The sequence below is a fragment of the Vanessa cardui genome, chromosome 15, assembly GCF_905220365.1.
Source record: "Vanessa cardui chromosome 15, ilVanCard2.1, whole genome shotgun sequence".
In the NCBI taxonomy this organism is placed as follows: domain Eukaryota; kingdom Metazoa; phylum Arthropoda; class Insecta; order Lepidoptera; family Nymphalidae; genus Vanessa; species Vanessa cardui.
In genome coordinates this window covers 2414881-2440483 of record NC_061137.1, presented here as the reverse complement: position 1 = coordinate 2440483, position 25603 = coordinate 2414881, and the positions used below count along the sequence as shown (strand labels likewise).

General features: G+C 33.1%; 1 protein-coding gene across 1 annotated transcript; it reads right to left on the bottom strand.

Annotated features, from left to right (window-relative positions):
- Nucleotides 1-3846: 3846 nt before the first annotated feature.
- LOC124535600 lies at nucleotides 3847-4808 on the bottom strand. The gene has a single exon (XM_047111862.1). It carries the CDS (start codon nucleotides 4747-4749, stop codon nucleotides 4009-4011), a length of 741 nt encoding a protein of 246 aa, XP_046967818.1. The 5' UTR covers nucleotides 4750-4808; the 3' UTR covers nucleotides 3847-4008.
- Nucleotides 4809-25603: the final 20795 nt, after the last annotated feature.

Below are 25603 nucleotides of genomic sequence, written 5' to 3'. Positions count from 1 at the left end.
ATAGTATACAATACACAAATAACAATAAATATATATAATATAAATATATACTATATTAAATACATACATACATAGATAAATAAATACATAAAATATATATAATAAAATAGGAGATATTAACTAAACAAGAAATTAACAACAACAACAACGACTGCTTAGAATAACTAATGCGATAAGTAAAAGTCCTTAACCATACTTTTAAAAACGGCTAATGACTGTGCGCGCCTTACAGCTAAGGGTAATGTATTCCAAAGTCGAGAAGCTTCTACAGTGAAGGACTTAGAATAGTAAGAAGAAGAATGAGAAGGAATTGAGAGAATTAAATTTTCATTCGAGCGAAGAGCACGCTTGTGAGTCTCCCGAAGGAGAGTGAAACGCTCTTTAAGATAGAAGGGTGTCGCTGGATTAAAAAGAATAGAATAAAGAAGAGATAAAATGTGAGTATTCCTGCGAAGGCGAATAGGGAGCCACTTGAGTTTTTGGCGAAATTCGGAAACATGATCATATTTGCGTAAACCAAATATGAACCGTATACATAGGTTTTGTAATCGCTCAAGTTTATTTAATTGCTCCTCACTTAAGTTTGTATAACAAGTGTCGGCATAGTCAAGAATCGGTAGAAGGAGAGATTGTGCAAGCGTAACTTTAGTTGGAATGGGTAAAAAGTTTTTCAATCTTCTCAGTGAGCCAAAGGATGAAAACAATTTTTTACTAACCTCATTTATTTGAGGTGCCCAAGAAAGGTGCCTATCAAAGATAACGCCGAGATTTTTTGCTGTTTCACAGATTGGTATGCAGACGTCATCAAAAAGGACAGGTGGTAATTGTTTCCAGTCAATCCGTGAAATAAGTCTCGGGCTACCAATGATAATCACCTTTGTTTTTGTGGGATTAACTCTCAGACCATAAGATTTACTCCATTGACTTATGTGCATCAAATCTTTGTTTATTAAATCAATGGTGTCCGAGAGCCCGCTGAATTGTGTCTGTGAATATATTTGGAGATCATCTGCGTACAAGTGGTAGAGAGAAGAAATGTGATTAGTGATAGAGGAAATGAATATAGAAAATAATAGAGGAGACAACACGCCACCTTGCGGGACACCAGCGCTTAGCATACACCAGTCTGAGTTACGACCATTAGTATATACGCGCTGCCGACGCCCTCGCAAGTAACAATGAAACCAGTCAGTCACCTTAGGAGATATGTTAAGAGAACGTAGTATAGCTAGTAAAATATCAAAGTCTACAGTGCAAAATGCATTACTGAAATCCAGCAGTGCCAGCACTGTAATCAGTTGCTTGTCCATACCAAGTCTGATGTCGTCCGTTATTTGAACGAGGGCAGTAGCCGTACTGTGACCACGGCGAAAACCGGATTGGAAAGGATTCATAAGGTTATTTTTGGATAGAAAGGGAGTCATTTGCTGATATATAAGACGCTCAAATACTTTGGATAAGAAAGGAAGAATCGATATGGGACGAAATTCGGAGTAACTATTCGGGTTGGACTTTTTAGGTACAGGGATTATTTGAGCATCTTTCCAGATCGTAGGAAATGTACAGGATTCTATCGACAAGTTGTAGATAGATGTAAGGATAGGAGCTACAATATCAATAATAGGAAGAATCATTTTACGGCTAATGCAATCTGAACCCACGGCATCAGAGTTGATGTCTAAAATGTTCTTCTTAACATCACATACAGTAAACTGACTAAAAGAGAAAGAAGGAATATTGGGAGTAGAAGACGCTGAAATATTTCTAATGGTGCCAGTTTTTATCGTACCATCTATGGTATCAGAAGACGAGAAATGCTGGTTAAGTTGGTTTATATCCAGATTATTTAAATTTAGTTCTTGACGTGCTTTCCCAATTCCAAGTGTTTCAAGAAATTTCCACACCTTAGAAGGATCATTGTCGGTTAAGGACTGATGAATATGGCGTCGTTGTTGATCTCTACATTGCATGTTGCAGCGATTCCGAATATTTCTATATTTCTCGCGGTTTTTGTTTGTAGGGTTCATTTTATATTTTGCTTTGGCTATGTTCTTACGATGTTGTAGTACTTTGATTTCATCAGTAAGCCAGGGAGCAGGCCGATGTTTTAGGCGCACAGGACGAATGGGAGCATGAGTGTCATACAGTTGTGTCAGTAAGGAATTTAAAATTGCAACCCGTTCGTCAACTGTATCCGCAGCCAGTACTACTGACCAATCGATTTTAGATGCATCTTCATGCAAGCGACTGATATCCATACCACCAAAGTTACGCAGCAGAAGGATTCTTGACTTGGCTTTAGGTGGTTTAATTTTATAGGACAGGTAAAGTAAATCATGATAAGAGAATGCTGTAGCATTGCACTGACCATGTTTTTCAACATGGTCAGTGGAAGACACAATAATTAAGTCAAGGAGTGAGGGATTAGAATTCGGAAAGGAATGTGTGGCAGAGAGAGGAAGAATGTGCAAGTTAGATGAAGATATTAAGGAATTGAGTCTCACGGATCTATAGTCATTCTTGATCAGACAAGTATTAAAGTCACCCATCAATATAGTGTGGTTATATTGAGGAGTAAATTTTTCAAGAAGGTATTCTAATGAGGAGAAGTAGTCGATTGATAGGCAAGGATTATAAAAAACACATAGTAGAAGTTTACAATGGGAAAAGGTTAACTCAATAAAAAGATGTTCCGCGGAAGGACTAGTCTGAGGTGCTGACATGCTGATAATTTTAAAAGGAATGTAGGATCGCAGGTACATGGCAACACCTCCACCAGCTCTATTGACTCGGTCATTTCGAATTAAATGGAAACCCGGTAAAGAATATGACTCAGAAGACAAACATGGCTTAAGCCATGATTCAGAAATAAGTATAGCATGGAGGTTTTTGTTATCAAACGATGTGAGAAGGTCAGGATAGTGAGCAGGAATACTCTGAGCGTTAATATGAACAATGTTAAAGTTTTTAGGTACGTCTGTAAAAAGATTTAATAGGGATTCATTGAGCGAAGGAATACTTTGAAAGCTGTCGTCGCTACTGGTTAAATCAGAAGAGAGAGAAAGATAAATATCATTGTCGTCTTGAACATGGCTATTATCAATCATTATACATATATATTAAATAATAATAAATAAATAAGAGTATAATAACTTAAAATAAAATAAGTATATAAATATATGTAATAAAAACAATATATAAATATACAAGTTGCGAATATATAATAGTTCCATCTTACCCGCCAGCTGTTGAAAGATTAAGAAATTGATAAAACTAATTAGTAATAACTAAAAAACCTAAAAACTAAAGAATAATAATTTTAAATCATAATTATATACATAATATACATAATCTGCTTACCACTGACATAACATAAAAAAAGGATCGAATCGGTGTGTTTACATTCAAGTACTAATGGCTAATGACAAAACAAAAATTATAGCGTAATAAACTAAAAATAACATAAAAAAAAAAAACAAAACTATCAATAGAATAAGTCACAAAACAAACTGGTAGTGAGAAGTAACACAAAATTAATTTCACAATGGAAAATTTGTAGCTGGAATACAATATATTAACACAAAACAGAACAGATATTATTATTACAGTCATTTCACTATCAATTAAAAAAAAAAAAAAAAAAAAAAAATTAAAAGTAAATTTATGTATTACAGAACAAAAAACAAGTAATACAAAAAGAGAAAAAAAAGAAAAAAAAAGAAAGAAATAAAATAAATAAATTATTTAAAAATAAAGAAACAGTCAAACAAACGTATTTACAATTGACAAAACACTAGAGTCCAGATCGTGACAGCTGTCATTAAAAAGTTGTCGGCACAATCTGTATTTGATATCTGACAATTGACATAATAGTAACAAATTTTAAACTACACTCACTTATAACTACACCAATCAATAAAGAAAGTAAGTGATTATGAAGGTAAATTAAAGTAAACAAACCAATGGTAGTAGTAAGCAGATACTATGTACAACTGAAAATTATAATCACTACTTTTTAACAATTCGTTTCGGACGAGAAACTGCAACTTTGCTGTCTGGATTCTTCGAGACGTTAAGGACCTTGACTTCTGGAGATTTTAAAGGTGAAGAGGATACAGCGTCGAGTTCAGCGAGTGATTCAACTTGGTGACGCGATCCATCTGGGGCTATGAAGAATATCCGTCCATCCCGGGTCCAACACTTCCCAATGCCGAAACGCTGCCGTGCTAAGAGGAACACATCGTGCCGTGTCTTCGTGAGGAACTCCGATTGGGTTATACCAGTGCCTTTAAATTTTGACTTGGCAAACCACACCTTATCCCGCACGCTAACATCACAGAACTTAACTACAATTGGCCTATTCCGGTTGGCTGTAGACTTACCAAGCCGATAGGAAGATTTGATGCTGGAGCTTGAAAAGTTTGTTAAGTCCAGATGGTCAGCAACGAGACTAGTCACACGAGCACTGGTGTTCTCGGCTTTTTCTTCTGGGACTCCATGAAGAAGTAGTATTTTGCGCCTTCTTTGCATTTCCTGGCGGTCCAACTCCCTTCCAAGAAATTCTACCTGACGCTGAAGAGTGCTGAGAGCAGTTATAATGAAGCTTCTAAACTGCGTGAACTCCGTTGAAAGTGATGGTGTGTGTGTAGCAACTGATGAAGATGTCTTTTGTAACTCATGTTGAAATTCATTCATTTTGGTATTGAAGAGTTCCGACATGGCAGACAGTGAATCTTTGATTGACTCCATGGTTTTAGCAGTGATTAATTGTTATTTAACTTATTATTTTATTGTTTATTGTAAAGGAGATTGTAAGCTGGTAGGTAATGTTATTTAGACGTACATGTATTATATATAATGTATTTTTAATTAAATAAAATTTAAGAGCTCACTAAAAACGTTGCAACTTGTTGCAAAAAAAAAAAAAAAAAAAAAAAAAAAAAAAAATTTTTTCAATTTCTCAAACACAACAAATTACGAAAAGTTATTTAGATCGAATAAGTTCGTAATACAAAACACAAATTATTTACGCATTGAGCCTTTCCTTAAAAGTACTTCTATCAACAAAACAGAGGTACATAATAAAATATATTAGTCATTGATTCCCTACTAATGTTTATTAAAAATATCAAAAGCAAAATACTAAGGGATTAACATCTCGTACTATTAACTAACTCTAGCAAAACCAGAGTACTTAGCTTCTAGACAAATCGAGCATGAAGTTTCCACAAAGCGTATTTCTATCGATTAATGTTCTCACATATAAAGCGGTTAAGCAAATATCTTAGACCATCCCGAAAACAACCCTAAAACCACACGGATTGCATTTTACACATACATACATATACAAATTTACTTAAACAAAAGTTCATTAAATGCAATATCGATAGTGCGGTGTACGAAAGCCTGCTGGGCATGTATAACAAAATCATAATATATTACACCACGAAACAGGATCACTTGGTATTTTTGTGTAAGACAGTAATAACTATAGGCACAAGGGATGAATAATTAAATGATTAATATTTCTTGCTAGCCCATTAGGTCATTGACCGATGTAGTAAAAAAAATACATAATAGCAATATGTCCTCTTTGATTCCCTTTTTATTTTCTCTGAGGAAATAATGAATTTTAAGGATGGCAACCCATACACCTGACGTCCACGAGTTCAAATCCAGTAAACAAAGTGTTTTCGTCGACTTATTTTTCGTTGGTAATTTCATTTATCTCATGATCAGTAGAAAAATTCTCGTGAAGTAAAAATCGTTTAATCGTATTATAATTCTTAATGTTCTGTTACGTAAGCCCAAAATTTGGTACAAATATTGCCCAACGATTGGCGTATTGGCGTTGTAAAGAATTCTTGCTTTTATTTAACGGTTCCTATGTCTATGGACTAGGATAACTATTACCCATTAGATGGTCTATTTGTCTGTTCGCAAATTTATGCTCTGATAAAAATTTTTTTCACTAAAATTGCATATGTTTCATTTGTGTTTATAATTCATCTCGAGAACGGCGGTGAAGGTAAACATCAAATCTCAACGAGATTCGGCCAAATGTGATTCCATCAACCCTCACCAGCGGGGTGAAAAGTGGATTACATTTAACCATCTCCTAAAAGGGATGCCTTAGCCTAGCAATGGTAAATTTACTAAGCATGACTGCTTTATATGACAATTAACTCATTATACAAAGTAACGGCAGTAAATTTATAAATTAGCAAATAGCTAATATAATTATATCTATGGAAGAAAAAGGATAGGCAACCTCCTTTCTTTATTAAGCTTTGTGTTACCATTTCACTCGTATACAATATACAGAACCACTCTATAAAAACCTTCAACATTTGTTGTTCCCTTGTCTGAAATAATTGGAATTACGACTATAGCAATTTCGCTATTAAAACCGAAGCTAACAATGTAGTTTTATCTTCTTCATACTTTATACGAAACAAAAAAGACACGGTATTGCCATCTCATTCACACCAACCACAGTATCACGAGAGTAAGCTATCAAACGAGGGTCCTTAATAAATAATTCATGTTTTATATTGCAAGTTTAAAAGTATTTTTTATGCAATTTTCAGTGTTTTTAAGAAATTACGTATTCCTTTATATATTTTTAATAAAAACGAGGATTTTGTTTTGCAAGGAAATATCATAGTTATGATAACTGTCATAGCTGAAACTCGTATTATTTATAATTAAATTGCTTATGTGCTGACAGCTCCTGATCGCAGGTGGAATTCTTATGAAACGTCGGGCAAGATAAAAAATACGACCACAGTTAAAACAAAAAAAGTCTCAAGCTTACGTTGGTAATAAAATATTCAAATTATTATTATTAATTTTGTACTACACACTAATGTAACAAATTCGCAATTTATTATATGTCTGTTGATTTTATAATAATATACTTAATTCATTACGATTAATCTGATAGAATATAAAAGAGGAAATGTAAAGCTCGGTTGTCCAATGCTGGGCTAAGATAATTGTTTGAGAAGATATGAAACTTATAAGTCAACACACAGTACATTGTGGGTTGGTCACTTGACCAAGAGATGAAAACAAAATTAATCAATCTCACAAACGGCATCTAAAATCCTTAAATAAGACTACAGTCAGTTCATAGATACACCATATAATTTAAAATAGGATTATCTGTGGAAGGAAAAATAGTGAAAAAATTCTATGAAAATAAAAACGTTAGTCACAGTGCGTGTAATAAAAATAGTATAGATCGCTAATCGCCCGCAGCGAGACAACGGCCCCATGTGAAGAACAACGATTCGGTAGTTATAACACCACGCTGACTCACAGCGGGTTGGCCAATATCGCTTTAATTTACAGTGACACCAGTTAATCACTTGAAAAAAACAGTTTTCACTTATAATACATGTCGGCGCGAAACCACGAATTTAAGAAAAACACGTGCCCAGAAATGATTACTTTAATAATTTAAAACCGTTTGATTGTTAAATTAATAATTATTAGTGAATTTTGAAATGTTAAATTAGTGTAAAATATTTTAGTGTTTGTAAACAGCTGTAATGTTGAGTGAATAAGTCTACCCATCTATTTTTTTTATAAAAGATCATGCGCCCGCCGGTATCGACAGGCTTGGTCGAGCCGTTGGAGCGATCGGACCGCCTCATATTGGAATAAATCAGAGAGGATTATATCCTGAGTTTTATTTCATACCACTGAAGATGGTTAACGATTGAAACTCTGACACTCGTGACGTCAGCTATTCTGACGTCATGTTTTTTAAAAACGGGCACCGACATGCTGCTCCGTTATACACAATGCACAAAATAACATAAACCAAACAATATGTAGCGTATTAAGTTTCTATGTGTGTTGAAATGTCAATAATTTATCCATGGCATGATTTTGACGTATGACATACTTCCCTTCTCGTGTGCGCCGCGCTTCAAAATTAGTTAGTGTAACGGGCTATTATCCTTCTCATATAACATCAGCCATACCTTGGCGTGTTCTTCGAGTGTGTGAAGAACAAGGGAACGCTCCCAAAAAGTAGATAGTGTCTTCAAAACCAAGAGCCCAGAACTTGAGGTACTCGTGACAACTCTCCTTCTACAACAACAGCCTGTTAATTCCTACTGCTGGACTAAAGGCCTCTTCTCCCTTTGAGGAGAAGGTTTGGAACATTTTCCACCACGCTGTTCCAATGCGGGTTGGTGGAATACACATGTGGCAGAATTTCTATGAAATTTGTCACATGCAGGTTTCCTCGCGATGTTTTCCTTCACCGCTGAGCACGAGATGAATTATAAAGACAAATTAAGCACATGAATCAGCGGTGCTTGCCTGGGTTTGAACCCGCAATCATCGGTTAAGTTGCACGCGTTCTAACCACTGGGCCATCTCGACTCTCCTTCTAAATCAACTAAAATATACAGTCCACTTATCTCTCCCGTGTACAATGTAATGTTCAAATGTGTTCGAAATGAACGTTTGAATATGTGATAATTGCAAGCCTAATTAAATGTTTAACGTTATATAATTACATAAAATAAATTGTACTTTATATTAATAGTTGATTTTCAATGTTTGTGTGTTTCGCCGGAAAATAATTACGACCACAAAACTATGATTATCGCTCCCATTATTCTAACTTAGCTGATTAATTTAGTTGTTTGAACTTAATGTTGTTTGTAGTTTTGATTATAATTTTCCACTGATGGATGAACCGAATATTTATATAAAAAAGTGTTCGCGAATAAAGAGAAATAATGACGAAAGGTCAATGAACTCTGTGAACCTGATTTCGCTGAGTTGAGTAAATACCAGTCTTCGAAACAATAGACAATATGATTAGAGATATAAATTAATGGAAGAGTCCTTAGAAGTTACACCCAAATAAATGGAAGATAAATAAGAAATATACGGAAAAAGGATGAAGTTTGAAAACATTAACGGTTGTTTTTTTTTAATATTTTTATAAAAATATAAATAAACAAAGTCAGTTGAGTAACAATAAAGTAACAGCCTGTAAATTTCCTACTGCTGGGATAAGGCCTCCTCTTCCATTAAGGAGAGGATTTTTGGAACATATTCCACCACGCTGTTCCAATGCGGGTAGTTGGAATGCATATGTGGCAGAATTTCGATGAAATTAGACACATGCAGGTTTCCTCATGATGTTTTCCTTCACCGCCGAGCACGAGATGAATTATAAACACAAATTAAGCACATATATATAGTGGTGCTTGCCTGGGTTTGAACACGCAATCATCGGTTAAGATGCACGCGTTCTAACCAGTGGGCCATTTCAGCTCAACAAAGTAAGCTGCCAGATAATAATAATACAATTCGTATAGATACAGTAACTGGCAACTTTAGTTAGTGTACTATAAGAATATGACAAGAATAAAAGACCGTTACCTTGCCGAGAATCATGAACGGTTAGTAAGTACTCAACGCTTGTGTAAAGATGGAGTATGTACTTAAAAGTATTTGATATAATTCAGGCGTATATTTCTAAATGTTAGACATTGATACCTTACCGATCGAAAAAATATTTATCCTTATATTAACTCAACACTACTAACTAACACTGAACTCACACACACAAACACAGACATATATTTATAATGACTTGGAAAGAATTCATTTCGTGCTTACTTCAGTACAGAGAAAAAGCACATATCGTAAGGTAAGTAAAAACACGTTATGCTCCAGGCGACTTTCTCTCTCTTTTTCTTTTTCGCTATCTCTTTCTATTATATACGGTTTTACATAGAATTATTCAATTATTGTTGTGATTATTTTTTTATTATTTATTTAATCTCAAACATTATTTTATGTAATTGTGTGTGTGTTGTTTAATACAAAATATTTAGCGACCACTGAATTTTAACTTGTATATCATTCGATCGATTGATTAGGTTGTACCTACATATACATATGTATATTCATATATATAACGCCTTGACAACGTCTGCCTTTAGTAGTTACGTAATATAATGACCAGCTTGTTATGTTAAGCTAAACTTAATTAATCCTTTACCTGTTTATTTTGCTTCTAAGTCGAAGACATAACATGTTCTTGTAAAGCTTAATTTGCATTAAACAAGATAACTTGGAATTTATGCGAAAATATGTTTTATGGACTACGACTTAGTTTAAACTAATCAGGGTATATGAAAATACACGAGAAACTAACAATAAAGACTGTAAATAGGTGTAATTCGAATTACACGGATTATAAGGAGTAAAAAGAATTTCATCCAAGGGGACACAGTCTTAGATAAGGATCTCACACTTGGGTAGAATTATATAGTTAGCATATTTTACTTCAAAAGTGTTCTAAGCTTATTTGCTAGTCGTAGTTTTTGCTTGTTTGTTTTGCTGACTTGTCTGAATGGTTTCTACCCACTGACCAATTATTGTAAGACTTCAAACACTGGAAATACTTGGTATTGAACTCATCTGAAGGGTTTGAGTAACAAGGAGAGTCTGATGAAAAGTTCAATAGACATAGCATCTTTGAAGTGTATTATTCTTCAGACAATTCCTGATTAAGGTAGCTGCTTAATAGGAAGCTTAATGGCCTATTTTCTATTTTAGGACAAAAACTGACAACTACAATAAATACTTAAAGTTAACATACAATCTTCTGTACATAGTATAAAATAAAGTCACTTCTCTGTGCCTATATCCCTTTGTATGCTTAAATCTACTTAATTTTACTTGGTGGTAGGGCTTTGTGCAAGCCCGCCTGGCTAGGTGCGACCCACTCATCAGTTATTCTACCGCCAAATAACAGTACTCAGTATTGTTGTGTTCCGGTCTGAGGGGTGAGTGAGCTAGTGTAACTACAGACACAAGGGACATAACATCTTAGTTCCCAAGGTTTGTGGCACATTAACGATGTAAGGAATAGTTAATATGTTAATATTTCTTACAGCGTCATTGTCTATGGGCGATGGTGACCACTTACCATCAGGTGGCCCATATGCTCGTCCGCCAACCTATACCATAAAAAAAATATTTTTAACAGCGCAATAGATTTCGATGCGGTATTTTTTAATAGATAGAGTGATTCTAGGGGAAGGTTTTTGTATAATACATGACATTATAGTAAAGAAACACTCATAATTTTAGAAATTTGTAATTTGATGTCGCAAATATATAAATTTTGTAGTATATTTAGTACCTGTATTGTACCCGTGCGAAGGCGGGGCGGGTTGCTAGTATGTTAATAAGCCGTATATATTTGTGCTATTCATAAAGTTTTTTTTTCAATTTTAATCTATTATACAGTGCGTTCTTCAAAGTAATAATACTTATCCAAATAATTCACATTAATTTATTAAAGCAGATGAAATACAAAAATATAAAAGATAACAGTAATATCATGATCTACGCAATTAATTCCAAACCACGCCGCGAGTATTGTTTTGCGATCGCCGCTCGTGAGATGGGTCTTCACTCATGTTTATGGTTACGATTACCATGACAGTCGGTACAAATATATTTTTAAAGGTTATTCTTCCATCCACATATAACTTGTAACAATGATAGATTTCGTCTAATGTAATTATTTTGGAAGAGGTAATAGTATATTTCGACTAGCTATGCCCGCGTCGTTATACGCGTTTGAATTTAAATATATATATATATATTGTAGCCTAAGTTACTCCTTATCATATCAGTTAACTACCAGTGAAAGTCCCATCAAAATCGGTCCAGCCGTTCCAGAGATTAGGCGGAATAAACAGACAGACAGACAAAAATTAAAAAAATATATATTTTGGTATATGTACCGTGTAATACATACGTGCATTGAGTAAAAAAGGGCTATTTTAATACTACAGTCCAATTTAATTATATGTCTAGATATGATTTCAAGGACTGAAAAATTGTTTAAGTAATAAGAATACAACCATCAAGCCAGGATGCAGCGTGTTGGAATAAGCTCCAAACCCACTATCCAAAATCGAGAGGTGGTCTTCGCCCAGCAGTAAGACTTACTTGACTTGACTAAATTTCCATAACACACATTAAAAACAAAATTGAACTATATGGGATACATATTAGGTTTTTTTTTATAAATAAATATTGGACAACATCACATACATTACTCTGATCTGTAAGAAGTTAAAGCACTTGTGTTATTGAAAATCAAAAGTAACGACAGTACTAAAACACACACATGACAACATGTATAACTTATTAATTTACTACGTCGAATGCCGGGAGTCGAACCGGTACTTCGGAGTGGTGTACCCATGAAGACCGGTACACACTACTCGACCATGGAGGTCGTCATCAAGAGTCGTCAAGTCGAATATATAATATACGGGACCGTAGGTTTAAGGACACCTGTGTCGTAGGAACTAGGTCGCCCTTCCCAAATACAGTAAAGCAGAATAACGTAATCATTTATTCATTATCATTATCATTTATCAAATGTATTAATATGATCGCATACTGCGTAAGAATAATAGAATAGTATATAATATATGTATTTATAATGTTGCATGGTGTGCGTTAGCTTGTCTGTGTATTAATAAGTGTGTGTTAGTTATCATTTCATTAGTGTGTGTTACTGTTACCGTTATGCGGTTAGACCATTTGTATGTGTGTGTGAAATGATACACTCGGCGTGTTCTAAATAACAGTTTTTCTTTTATTTATTAAATACAATTATAAAATCTTGGAAAATATATGTTTAATAGAATTTATGTTACCAGTGGGCTATTAATGTTTGTTCAGCATTCATAGCGGGAGTTTTTAGCCGAACTATTCGGTTTACTTTATTGAAATATTAATAAGGAGAAACGTGAAATGTTACTAAATGAAATTATATGAAATAAAATTTCTTACAAATATTTGGCAAACGCAAACGCAAACGCAAACGTGACAATTTACGTTAATACTAAATGTATAAATGAAAAAGACGAGTCAGTAGACCAGTCGTGTTTTCTAAAGCACATAAGTATGTATTACGTTTTCAACGACTAAAGTAATCCCTACAACGAAAACAAGTCAAACTTAGTGGAAGTAGAAACGTAGACGAAATCCTTAGAACTAACTGGAGTTCAGCTTCACTAATCCAATCTTAACTGTGTCTTGTTACCTCCTATAAGAAACCCTTAATGTTGTTTTTATTTATGTTCTTAGACGAAAGTTTTATGAGAAAATTCAACAGTTGTTTTAATTATTTCAATATTTAAAATTGGAATGATGCATTCGGTTATATATGTTCAGAATTCTAAAGTCCTTTCAAAAGTGTTTTATTTGTACCTAATTATATTCAGACTAACTATTAATTATTATTATTATTTAATTCCATAATGAATAATTTATAAAACAAATTATCCATAGAACTAAATATTACATGATATGCATAAAATATTACAAATTAGTACGCTGATAATTAAATTAATTGTTGCAAAATTTCTAAATTCAAATTGCAGATAATTTATAATTGGGTTGATATTACTATGCGACGCAATTTACTTCTTAATTATAAGGAGCTCCAATATTTGATTGTTTGTATGTGTATATAATGTATGCGTATGTTTTAAACTTATCTTAAATTAATTCCAATTCATAATTAGAAAAAAATATAGGACAATATTTAGTAAATCAGGCACGCATACTTTTAAATGACTGATTCGATGAATGTTCTCGCGAGAAACGGCAAATGGGTATTTAATAGTAAGGGGAGAACAAATGACAATCGCAAATCGTATTTTAATTGAATAATTATAAAAACATTTTACACAACACGTCGGTTTGGGATTCAAAAACGTATAATACAAACAAGTGTTACGACAAATTTCATGGTGTCCGTTTGCCCGGGTAGATGACATTCACTCATAATATATTTAGCTAAAGAATTTAAATATAGTTTTAGTATTGTTTTGTTTCGATTTCCAGGAGACATGGTTCGTGGTTTTAATGGTTACGTGAGGCATGATTAACGTTTCCTAAATCGTCAATATATGTATATGGACACTGATCTACCAACATGCGTTTAATTTGCCAGTTTAACTATCAATAAGAAATTTAAAAAAATATATATAAGTCATAATAAAATTAGAAAACTGAAAAGATAATAGAAATTTAAATTGCATTACTTTAGCACACAAATCGAAGTGTTACATTTACTTATCGATAATATAGTCAAAATAGAAATTACTACTATTTCCGAGAGAATATCCATTCCTGAGAAGAACTGGGATAAAAAAGCCAGCGGGCGGGGCGTAAGACGAAATACGTCTATAATTTATAGGTTACGCGGTGAAACTAGGCAAAAGAAGGTAATATACCGAGCAAATCATACGGAAAAAGAAACTGTTGTGGTTTCTTATTTGGAAAGCGAAAATATGAAAATAAAAATCCTTTGTCTTTAAATATATGTTTGAATATTAAATGGATTTCATAAATTCATTTTAAATAATTATATGTCTATACTGTTAACTCCTACTTTTTTCACCTCTGTTTCTATTTTCTACCTTAAGGTTGTCTGTAAAAGATCGTTATTTGTTAATCTTCCTTGAATGAGATATATGTGTGTGGTTTGGTTACAGAGTTATATTTTTTTTATGTTTATAATTATTTTATTGTGTGAAGTATATGATATATGAAGTGACAAAAGTACTTAGTTCCTTGAGAGTTTCTAGATAGAATCCGCATTCTGAACCTATGGCAGCTTTAAATTTATTCTCGTGACGTGTCAATTTAGAAGCAAATTAATTTTTGATTCTGACATAAGCGGCAATAATTCCTCTTCTCTCGGAAACATTATTATATTATATATTATATATTATTTCCGTTACTAAAATTAAAATAAATATATAAATTATATCTAATTACTTTTTTTGTTCCATTTGCTGTCGAAACGCTTGGCCCTTGCCTCATTGTCTCCACTGGTGACAGGAGGGCTGGTTCGTTTTTTGCCCAGAGGATCGGAATTGCGATTCAACGGGGAAATGCTGCTAGCATTCTTGCCACCATTCCACGCGGTCAAGATTTATACAGTAACTAGTTTTAGTTCATATTTGTATATATATATTTAAGCATTTAATGTTGTTAATTCTTATGTTAATAAACATTGTATAAATAACGTATGTGCCAAAGTATTTGTAGATCTGAAAGACTTGTCGTACCTAAGCGTTAATCCTTTTTGAAATAAAGTTCCTTTATGCAGCTTACAGTAGAGTGAACTGACAGAAATCATCATATAAGGCAAAAGCGTTAATCCCCCTCCAGGCGATTCTCTTTCTTTCTCTTTGTCTCTTTCTATGGCATTCGATTTGAAATCATATTATTTAAACTTGGTTTTTGTTATTGTTTTAATTCATACATTTCATTGTTTACCGACACAATGAAATCAATAAACACCAATTAAATATACATAAAACAAATTGAAAGCGACTTCGTTCCAATCATAAAACTGCTCGCTGGAAAAACACATTACGCGCTTCCCCCACGTGATGGAAAGTGGGGGGGTGTGTGGGACTCCCCGGAGCCCTGGACGCCGAGTGCGCCCAAGTACGCCGGGTTTACCCACTAAAAAACCAGCGGTACCCTCTCCGTCTTTCGATGGACGCCACGGGATCGCTTACGCATGCTACCGTGACGCCCTGACGGTCGGCCCACCTATGCGGGCCTCTAACACCTAGGGGTGATTCCCGGGGTACTGTGACCCCCCTAGCCCCTGTGGCAAGGCGTATGAGCCTAATTATTTACAGGCATAAAAGACTTGTCGTCACAGATACCTTTCTTGGCAGCCCATTGACGAGACAAAAATGACTAAAACTTACTCTGTTATAGCTGAAAGTGAGCACTTACAAGGAGGTTTCTTTGTTCTAACAAAAATAAAAATAAATATACATTCCACTTTTTAAAACGAAGTCAAAACGCTACGAGCATTTATATAACATTTCAACGTAAAAAATGTATACTATAATGTGGTATCAAATTCATAACTGGCTCCGACATGTTTGCAAATGAGAAAACGGATCTTTCGTTGCGGCGAATCTGATTCTATTTAACTTTGCTCATTGTTGAGAATATTTTGATAAAAATATTTCCCGTATGTTCTCGCGTTCTTTGACATATGTGAATTTGATAAGAATTTTATCAAATTTTCTCTAAATTAGTTTTCATTTTAAGATTATACGACTGATATAAAGAGCAGAGAGGGCCCAGTGGTTAGAACGCGTGCATCTTAACCGATGATTGCGGGTTCAAACCCAGGCAAGCACCGCTGATTTATGTGCTTAATTTGTCTTTATAATTCATCTCGCGCTCAGCGGTGAAGGAAAACATCGTAAGGAAACCTGTATGTGACAAATTTCATAGAAATTCTGCCACATGTGTATTCCACCAACCCGCATTGGAACAGCGTGGTGGAATATGTTCCAAACCTTCTCTTTAACGGGAGAGGAGGCCTTTAGCCCAGCAGTGGGAATTTACAGGCTGTTGTTGTTGTTGTTTTTTTTTTTTTGTTGACTGATACCTTATTTATAATTCAACCTTCATCTATTGGTTTATCTTTCACATTCTATGATCAGAAGTCTTTAGTTAGACGTTTGAAGATTTACTTACTTTAAAAAATCCTTAAACAAAATGGGCAATTCCAATATTGTGTCACGTACAAATACAAACATTAAAAGTAAGTCGGTATTTGGTATCTTCAGCTACAAAGCTTGAAGAAAAATCGTGCATTGTTAATCCGATCAAAGAGTCAAGCAGGCTGCTTAAAGTAAATCGAACGTGTCTTTCCACTAAAGTTATCTAAAGCATTATAATATATTCTTTCGCAATATAATCTTTTTTATTTAAAACACAAAGGCTAATAACGTATAATGTATTCAATAGTTTGAATACTCGATCTGTTTACAAATATATCTATTAACTAATTATGTTTTTCAACTACAACAGCCTGTAATTTTTTCCACAGCTGGGCTCATACCTCATCTCCCTTTAAGGAGAAGGAAGGAACATATTCCACCACGAAGTTCCATAGCATCTTTGTGGAATACACTTGTGGCATTTCTATGAAATTTGACATATGCAGTTTTCCTCACGTGTTGTTTTCCTTCACCGCCGATCATGAGATGAATTATAAACACATTTAAGCACATGTATATTTAGTTGTGCTTGCCTGGGTTTGAACCCGCAAACATTGGTTGAAATGCACGCGTTCTAACCACTGGAAAATCTTACATAAAATTGTCTTTGTCAAATTAAATTCACTATTTATCAACGGTATAGCATTTTAGTAGCGTCGGCCCAATTATCAGTACACGTCAGTCTGAATCAAAAATTGAAGGTTTCAACGAAAACACCTCTGGATTCTTAGCCTAATTTGTTTTTAAAATTAATTTCATGTTTATCATATATATTTATATATACCAACTCGAAGCACTGCCGTGAAAGTTCCAGAACCTTTTTCGAGAAATCAGGCGAGGCCTCAGTCCGGAAGTGAGAAATTAATACAATTTAGAAATTTGTTACTTATTTTTTTACTTATACTTTACTAAGACTTTATTATACAGATGTTAAAGATTATCCATTTATGTTTTTCAATTACTTGTTTTTTGATGGAACAACTTCCAATTTTTATTCGCACTCTACCTTTAAATTTTTCTTCAGAAATATGAAACAAAATAAGGAAAATTAAACCGAAATCCTTAGTCAGATTATACATCTACGTTTCCATTAGTAGTGATCCATTAGTCTTGCTCGCTCACTCATATATCTCTTATTCACTCTTACACATCATAGTATATATCCTTATTCAAAAAAGCACTACGACTGGTTCCGAATATAAATTCCACAAAGAAATGCCGACAAAACGCGTTGATTGGGTTTCTTTTAAGCTGATTTTTGTTCGAAGTTTATTATTTACAATTTATCAATATACGAATTCCACTAATTTGCGTTTATACAATTTGTAAGATCAATAAACTTTATGTTTTAACGAATGCTTATATTAGGTTGCAATTTATGTGTGTGTGTGTGTGTGTGTGTGTGTGTGTGTGTGTGTGTAAAAATTTATTGTTGAGCTAGGAATTGATCATTAATTGGTAATCTGAATATATCTTTGAAGGTGTATTTTTTACGTAAGAGAACTTTGCAAATATTAATTCAACACATAACGGTATTCCTATAAGCTCTGTTTGTGATAAAGTATTGTCCGAGGTCAGTCGAATTAACAAATATATAAATAACAATATTATTTAGCAAAATTTCTTGTTAAAATAATACCACATGTCTCAGTTCATATACTCAATATCAACAGACACGTGGCGTCCTCAAACTAATATAATTTTGAAAAATTATGTATAGGCTTATTATTTAGCTTTATTCATACCTGTAACGATAACATTTCATGATCTATTTGAAAATAGTATCAAAGAGCGTTCCTTTACTATTATTTTATTCGCACATTACTTTGTAACAATTATATTTATTTCTTTTTCAAAATTAAATATTTTTTTTCTTTGTGTCAAACAACACAATACACAATCATATCCTATTACACTTAAAGAATATCAATACATTAATAAATATTGAAAAACTCAATACAAGAACATTCCAAGCGTCTGTCAAAACAAACTACGCTACTCAAAGATTAAGCGTTAAACTTGTCTTCATTTATTCGTATATCTACGTGTAACCTCAAAGATGTAATCCGGCAAAACGAAGCAGGAGACATTCGTTCATAATTATCCATGCGGCTAATTACATATTCAATTCATGACGTTTTATATGGATCTTAAATTTTCTGTGTACCGCAAATGCAAGTTCGCAGTTTCGCATTTGCAGTGCATTCCGCTAAGTGTGCACAAAGTTTTCCTTCGAGTTTTGAAGTACTAACGTTAAACAAGCGTATTGTGGACCGCTTTGCTGTTTGACTTAGTTTTGTATATTGCCTTATTTGTTATTGAAACTTTTTGCTTATAACTCTTTAAATGTTGCAGATTAATTCGAGTAATTTCAGTGCAATTCAATTTGTTAAGTAGTTTGTTTAATTTTCTTCGAAAGTTAACCAAGTTCTGGGGGTAGTCGAGTTGTATGGGATGCTTATTCTAAAACGCCTGCGATGGCTGTCTTCGACGTGGATTGCAAAGGCTGCGGTGTCGTTAGTTTGTGTAGTCCAGCTTCAAGTTAGTTTTCAATCAAAGTCCAATTTGTTGAAAGATATAATATGGTCCTTCTAACCGGATTTCCAGACTAGTCAACTACCATTGCACTTGCACTATAACTTATAGCACTTCTATATATTTTACTTTACGCTTTTAAACTATAGGTCTTTCCAAGACATATTAACTGAAGTCTAGCTGCTTTATAACTCTTAGCTGTTTCTGATACCTAAATAGAAGAACTAAACAACTCTGTTGACCTGACCCAGGATTCAAACGAAAGACCTCTACACTTCTAGCTTTATCGAGTAAGTTAATGTTCTTTATGATTGCATCCCATATTACGTTAACTTCATTTAATTTTTTTTGGCTGAGTAACCTTAGTAGCTTTCATCAGTTATAAAAGTTTTTGAATATAACAAAAATATTCCTACCAAAATTTACGATAAAATATCTCCATTGAAATTGGTTTTATATCGCGTTTTATTCGATTCACCGAACAAATTATTCTTTCGAAGAACTATACGTAATAACGCTTGTTTTCGAGAAATAACCAATATTGATATTTTCTCCTCCAATTAAGAGTAAAGCTTTTTTTGAGTGGGGATGACAATCGCCAAAGGGGTAAAGATCGTACCTATCATTTTCACTATTGAGACATTAAATAAAATACAAATATTGACGAATATTAAAGTTAATTTTTTTTTAATCTTATCGATTAACGCTTATGAATATACTTATCTTCGGCTTCGCATGTTTGTAATTTATTGATAAAATTGAGGTAGATTTGAGGTAGAGCAAGTTGTGAAGTGTGTTAATCTATATTGACATATTCATTTTATAACCTATATTTCTTAGTCTATATAAGTAGGTCATCATGGAAATAATGAAATATATTGAAATGAGATTTGAGTCTTGATTTTATTATGTAACATAGATCAACATTTATTCAAGGCTTATGAATGAATCTTTAATTGGAATCTATAGTTTTATTAATTTATAACAGATAAAAATATTTGCTATGAAGTTACCTTAAAAGATAGATAAATGTCTAGCTAGCTAAAGGTTTAGACAAAATACTATTATAATTCATCCACACTATAAAACCTTTAGAGTTTCAGTTACGTTGATCAGATAGAAAGAGAAAAACTTCGCGGTATATAATACATTTATAATATGTATATGTATATGTATATTAATACCATATTATACCATAACAACCAAACCCTTTTATCTAATACATGAATTAAATAGTCTGATATATTTATTGAGCATTACATAATACGGAACAAAGCGTTATGTTTTTTTTGGATCTAAAGCGCACTTAACTGGATTAAACCGGTATTCACTGGATTTCGGGACTAGTTTAGTTTATAATTGACTAGATTTTACCCGACCGCTTTGTTGGTCATAAATTAAAAAAGACTGTTTTAATTCATAATATATTATTCAAAATAAACAAACTCTATTATGTTAAATTAATTATTATCCAATAATATGCATGTTGTTAAGCAATATAAGCCGATACTTTTGTAATGTTTAATAATGAGCTTATTGTTTTGTCCTTTTTAGGCAGGTTGACTCACAATTAAACTATTTGATGGTTCATGAAAAATTCAACTAATACCTATATGCCTACGGAAAGAATGTACAATTCTAAAGTTGTGAGCCAAGCTGGGTACTTCTATAAAAAATATAGAATCAGAAGGGTTTGCTCTAAGATAACGTATATTCTATTCCAATGGGAGATGAAATAATGATATACAAATCATAATTTCAAGTATTGCATGCGATTGGTTAATAGGTATAAAATGTACTACTAACAGTTCTTAATTACCTAAAACCTAACCTCTTTATTTTTTCCTGCAAAGTAAATTTATATTTCAGCCAAAGTCAAATTCTTTGACATCCAAAAGTCACTAGTTCGAATCGTATGCCCTTAACTCCTCTACCATACTCATGATTCGAACCAGTACAAATATATTCTTTAACCAGTGAGTAACTAGACATACCCAAACGAGTCTATATACGGGCACCTTAATTATTTTTTATGATTCCGTAGTCTGTCCTCGCTCGTTTTCCGCCGTTTTTGCACCGATCGCCACGAAAATTAGTGGTATATACTAATAATCCAAAAATTGGTTTTTAAAATTATCGAAAAATAATTATTTTTTACCCCCCCTGCCATACAGCGAAAAGTTAATTTGAAAAAACAATTCGACTTACCCCATTGTATGGGGTGTCGTTAAAAAGGTATTTTTAAATACATTAAAAATTGCCTTAAAACCATGTGAATCAAACACCCCGGTCTCGAGATATACTAATACAAAGTTAAAATTGGAGCGTCCCCTGCCCTTTACTTTTAAGATACTATTACAATAATTCTGAAAAAAAATGTGTTGCATAGTTGTATATGTGTAGCGGACTCCGTATCATACATAGTTATTTTAATACAACTCTACCAACTTATGACGTGCAGTTGCCCTTCCTAAATGGTAATGTATGGAAATAACTACACAAACTATGAAAATAAGTAGGAATGTTACATACCTACATACAGAACTGGGCCAGGGTAGAAATAGAGACGGCTAAATTTCCATCTTATGGCCCATCTTATGGCTACGGAACCTTTCATGTGCGTGTCCGACACGCTCTTGGGCGGTTTTTTTAATATTTCATTTTCAAGTATTTTCTAACCTTTACTTATATAATGGGTAAATATAAAACGTTATAATTAAGCTTAATTTTCAAATTTATTAAAATCTCTAAAATAATAATAATAAAAGCAGATCTAATATCTGTTAATTGATGTCTAATTATCAATTAAAAGTTTAACAGCGAAAAGATAAAAGGCACCGTGACGTATGAGTACATGAACAAACGTAAAGAATACTAATTCTTTGTTAATGTTTCTTTATTGAGGAAAACGTCAAATTCTATTTCATAATCACGCTAGTCCGCAAATTGTTTTTCGAATTTAAGACAGCAGTTCTTTAAAGTTCTAAATGAATGGCTTATAACAGTAACTAATGATCTTTTGGCATTAATTAAGGCGCTTTTGAGAAATATACAAAAAATTATTACATACAGTAAAAGCGTGTTAATTTCAAACTGCTAAGGCCTCCTCACAATTTGAGGAAAGTATCGGAGCATATTCCACCGCGCTTCTTTTCTATGGAATAGGTTGGCGGACGAGCATATGGACCACCTGATGGTAAGTGGTCACCATCACCCATAGACAATGACGCTGTAAGGAACATTAACTATTCCTAACATCGATGCGATGCTATGTCCCTTGTGCCTGTAGTTACACTGGCTCACTCACCCTTCAAACCGGAACACAACAATACTGCGTACTTTTGGTTATGCGGTAGAATATCTGATGAGTGGGTGGTGGTGGTGGGTGGCATACCCAGGCGAGCTTGCACAAAGCCCTACTACCAAGTACGCTTCTCAAATGAGCGTTGTTTTGCTCACAAAATTCCGGTTTACTCATATTTTTCTTCACCACTGTGCAAAATAATGAATTACGAACTAATTAAACACATGAAATTTCATTGGTGCTTGCTCAGGTTTATATCCACAATCATTTAGATACATACGTTCTTACTGGGCTCTCCCTCATCTCCTTAAGTCAAATTACTTTGTGCCTTTAATAACCACAATTTTGTCGAAGTCAGCTTGGCTTCCTATAAGATTTATATTCTTAAGACGTTTGTCAAAAGTCAATCAATCAAATCATTGTCATTTTGAGACATCTCAATCATTCCTTTCATTGTCAATCCGCTATCTACCGAATTAAACTGCGAGGTCTATGTCTCTCTTTTAAAAACTGGATAACACCGGTTTTTTTGTTAGTGTGTTTAAACTTAGTTTTCGCAGTCGAATCCACAATGCTAATACCGGGATGTGCTACCTATTAATCACCTTTATTACAGCCGAATGTAATGTAATGAATAAAGAGCTGTGCTGTCTATACTGAATACTAAAAATTATACGTAAAGTTATTTATATAATGGTAATAAAAGGGACAGCCTATATATGTCCTAGAGGTAGCACTGGTGAAGAAGATTTGAATTGTATTAATCCACTGTTTTATATTTCATCGAAACCGTAAACGTAAATATTATAAGAAATGACATTCTTTTCAAATTCTAATAATCGTGCAATCTTTATAAATTAAAATGTTTCGTATTCATATATTTAAAATTATAAGTTTACTGCATGTTTTTGGGATCAAAACATCAAGTGCCATATATTTGTCGCTTGTATAAATGTTACTTAGGTTAAAAAGATTTAAGTAAACGTTTATTATTTAGACAAATTCGCATATAAAGGTTTTATTCTCGCATTTAATACATAATACATTTAAACGAGGTCCAAGTAGATTTTACTGACCTGAATACTAACAATAATAATATTATATGTAATAATAAAGCGTATATGTTCGTCGTTATTGTATAAACATAATTATATATTATGTGTAGGTTTGAAATAGAATACATAACATATTTACTATATTTTAGAGAATGGTCAAATTGCAATCAGTTACAAATTAAACAATTGTATAGTTTATAATTAACTCCGACGTTAATTAGTTTGACTAACGCAAATTCAATTATTAACTTTAATTATAGTTATATTATAATATCGAGTAATTGTTAATCTATGTATATTTAATAACACTGGAGAGTAATTTATACAATTGAACGCGTTAAACTTAGAATCTCTCATATCACAAAACATTCAAAAACAATAACAACTCTAGTTAAAATTATTTTTTTATAAATATTAAAACCCTATCAAAATAAATAGCACATTCATTTGAAGCTTTTTATACAGATAAGTCTATATTAGTTAGTATATCTATTACAAATCATTTATACAAACACGTAAAAACTGCTTACGTAATATAATATAGTTTTTATTTTTTTAAATTAACCTATCCTTTATTTTTTTGAAAAGTCATTGCCCCGTTTATGGATCACCTAACGTTTAATTGATACACATTGGCCCCAAAGATTCCTTACATGACCAATGTGCAACCAACCTTGGAATCTAAGATGTTTCTCGTGATTTTAGTAGCACTTGCTCATTCGACCTTCAAACCACAACAAACAAGGTGTTTCTGTTTGAGTGTTATTTGACGACCAACTCAGACGGACTTGTAGCGTTACGACCAAGTTTTCACTAAGAGGATACATGACATATGCACACATATCGACCACGTGCACTAGTTTTAAAGATTATTTATTCTCATAAAGACAATTACATCACTTACATGAGAACATAATTGAAAAAGAAATACAAACAATTTACAGACATTAATTGTCGTACTTACATTTATCATTTGTGGAAATAAAATACAAATCATTAAATAATACATAAACAAAAATCACCTCGATTTGAAAATACCATTACTCCATTCACATACTCAGACAGATAATTTCTGTAATAATGTAATGAGACAGTTGCTTTTTAAATTTATCGAGCGAATCAATATTTTAATGACTAAACATCTAAACCATATATTTTTAATAAAAACGTATTTATTTTAATGACTAGAACCTATGTTTCAAATTGGTCAGACTGCGTCGAAAGTATAGAGTGGTTCAAACCTGCATAGGCATCATTATTATATATTCACGCGCTTAAAATTGTATTTATGATTTATGACACGTGGTAAATTAATATATCGTAAGGACATGCTTTGGATCAAATTCTGTCGTATTGGTATCCAACAGACCATTAAATATAATCATGAGGGGTTTGGCTATCAATTTATAATTAATTTTTGGACAGCTCGCACAAAAAAATTATGAAACAACGAAATATTTATCATGTCTTTATTACGATGAGATGGCCCAGTGGTTAGAACGCGTGCATCTTAATCTATGATTTCGGGTTCAAACCCAGGCAAGTACCACTATATATATATATATATGTGCTTAATTTGTGTTTATAATTCATCTCGTGCTCGGCGGTGAAGGAAAACATCGTGAGGAAACCTGCATATGTCTAATTTCATAGCCTTAGCCCAGCATTGGCTTATTTACAGGCTGTTACTTTACTTTACTTTTACTTTATTATTTCGATCTTTGTGCTTGCCTTCTTACTAGATCACTATTGTTATCATATTATTAAAAAAAGGTTGACTTTTATTAACAATTACAAGTAGAATATATCTGATACAGTATCAATATGTTGGGTGTCCAATGTTGGTTACCCAATATCAAGTTGAATTAATCTATAACAAAACGTTTCAACCACAATAACCAATGTTGGTATCAACTACAATGGATGTTGGGTTTAAGTTTCAATTTCATGTACACCTTTAGTGAGTGTCAAAATTGCGGATGATTTAGTATAAACTGCTTTTGCAGGACATAGCTTCTAACCAGATGAATTGGGAAGAAACCACAACGACCAAAACCAATTGCATTACATCAAAATTTTCAATGACA

What these genes read in the sequence shown, in the direction of transcription:
- LOC124535600 (XM_047111862.1), bottom strand. Translation starts at nt 4,749, where the DNA reads ATGGAGTCAATCAAAGATTCACTGTCTGCCATGTCGGAACTCTTCAAT.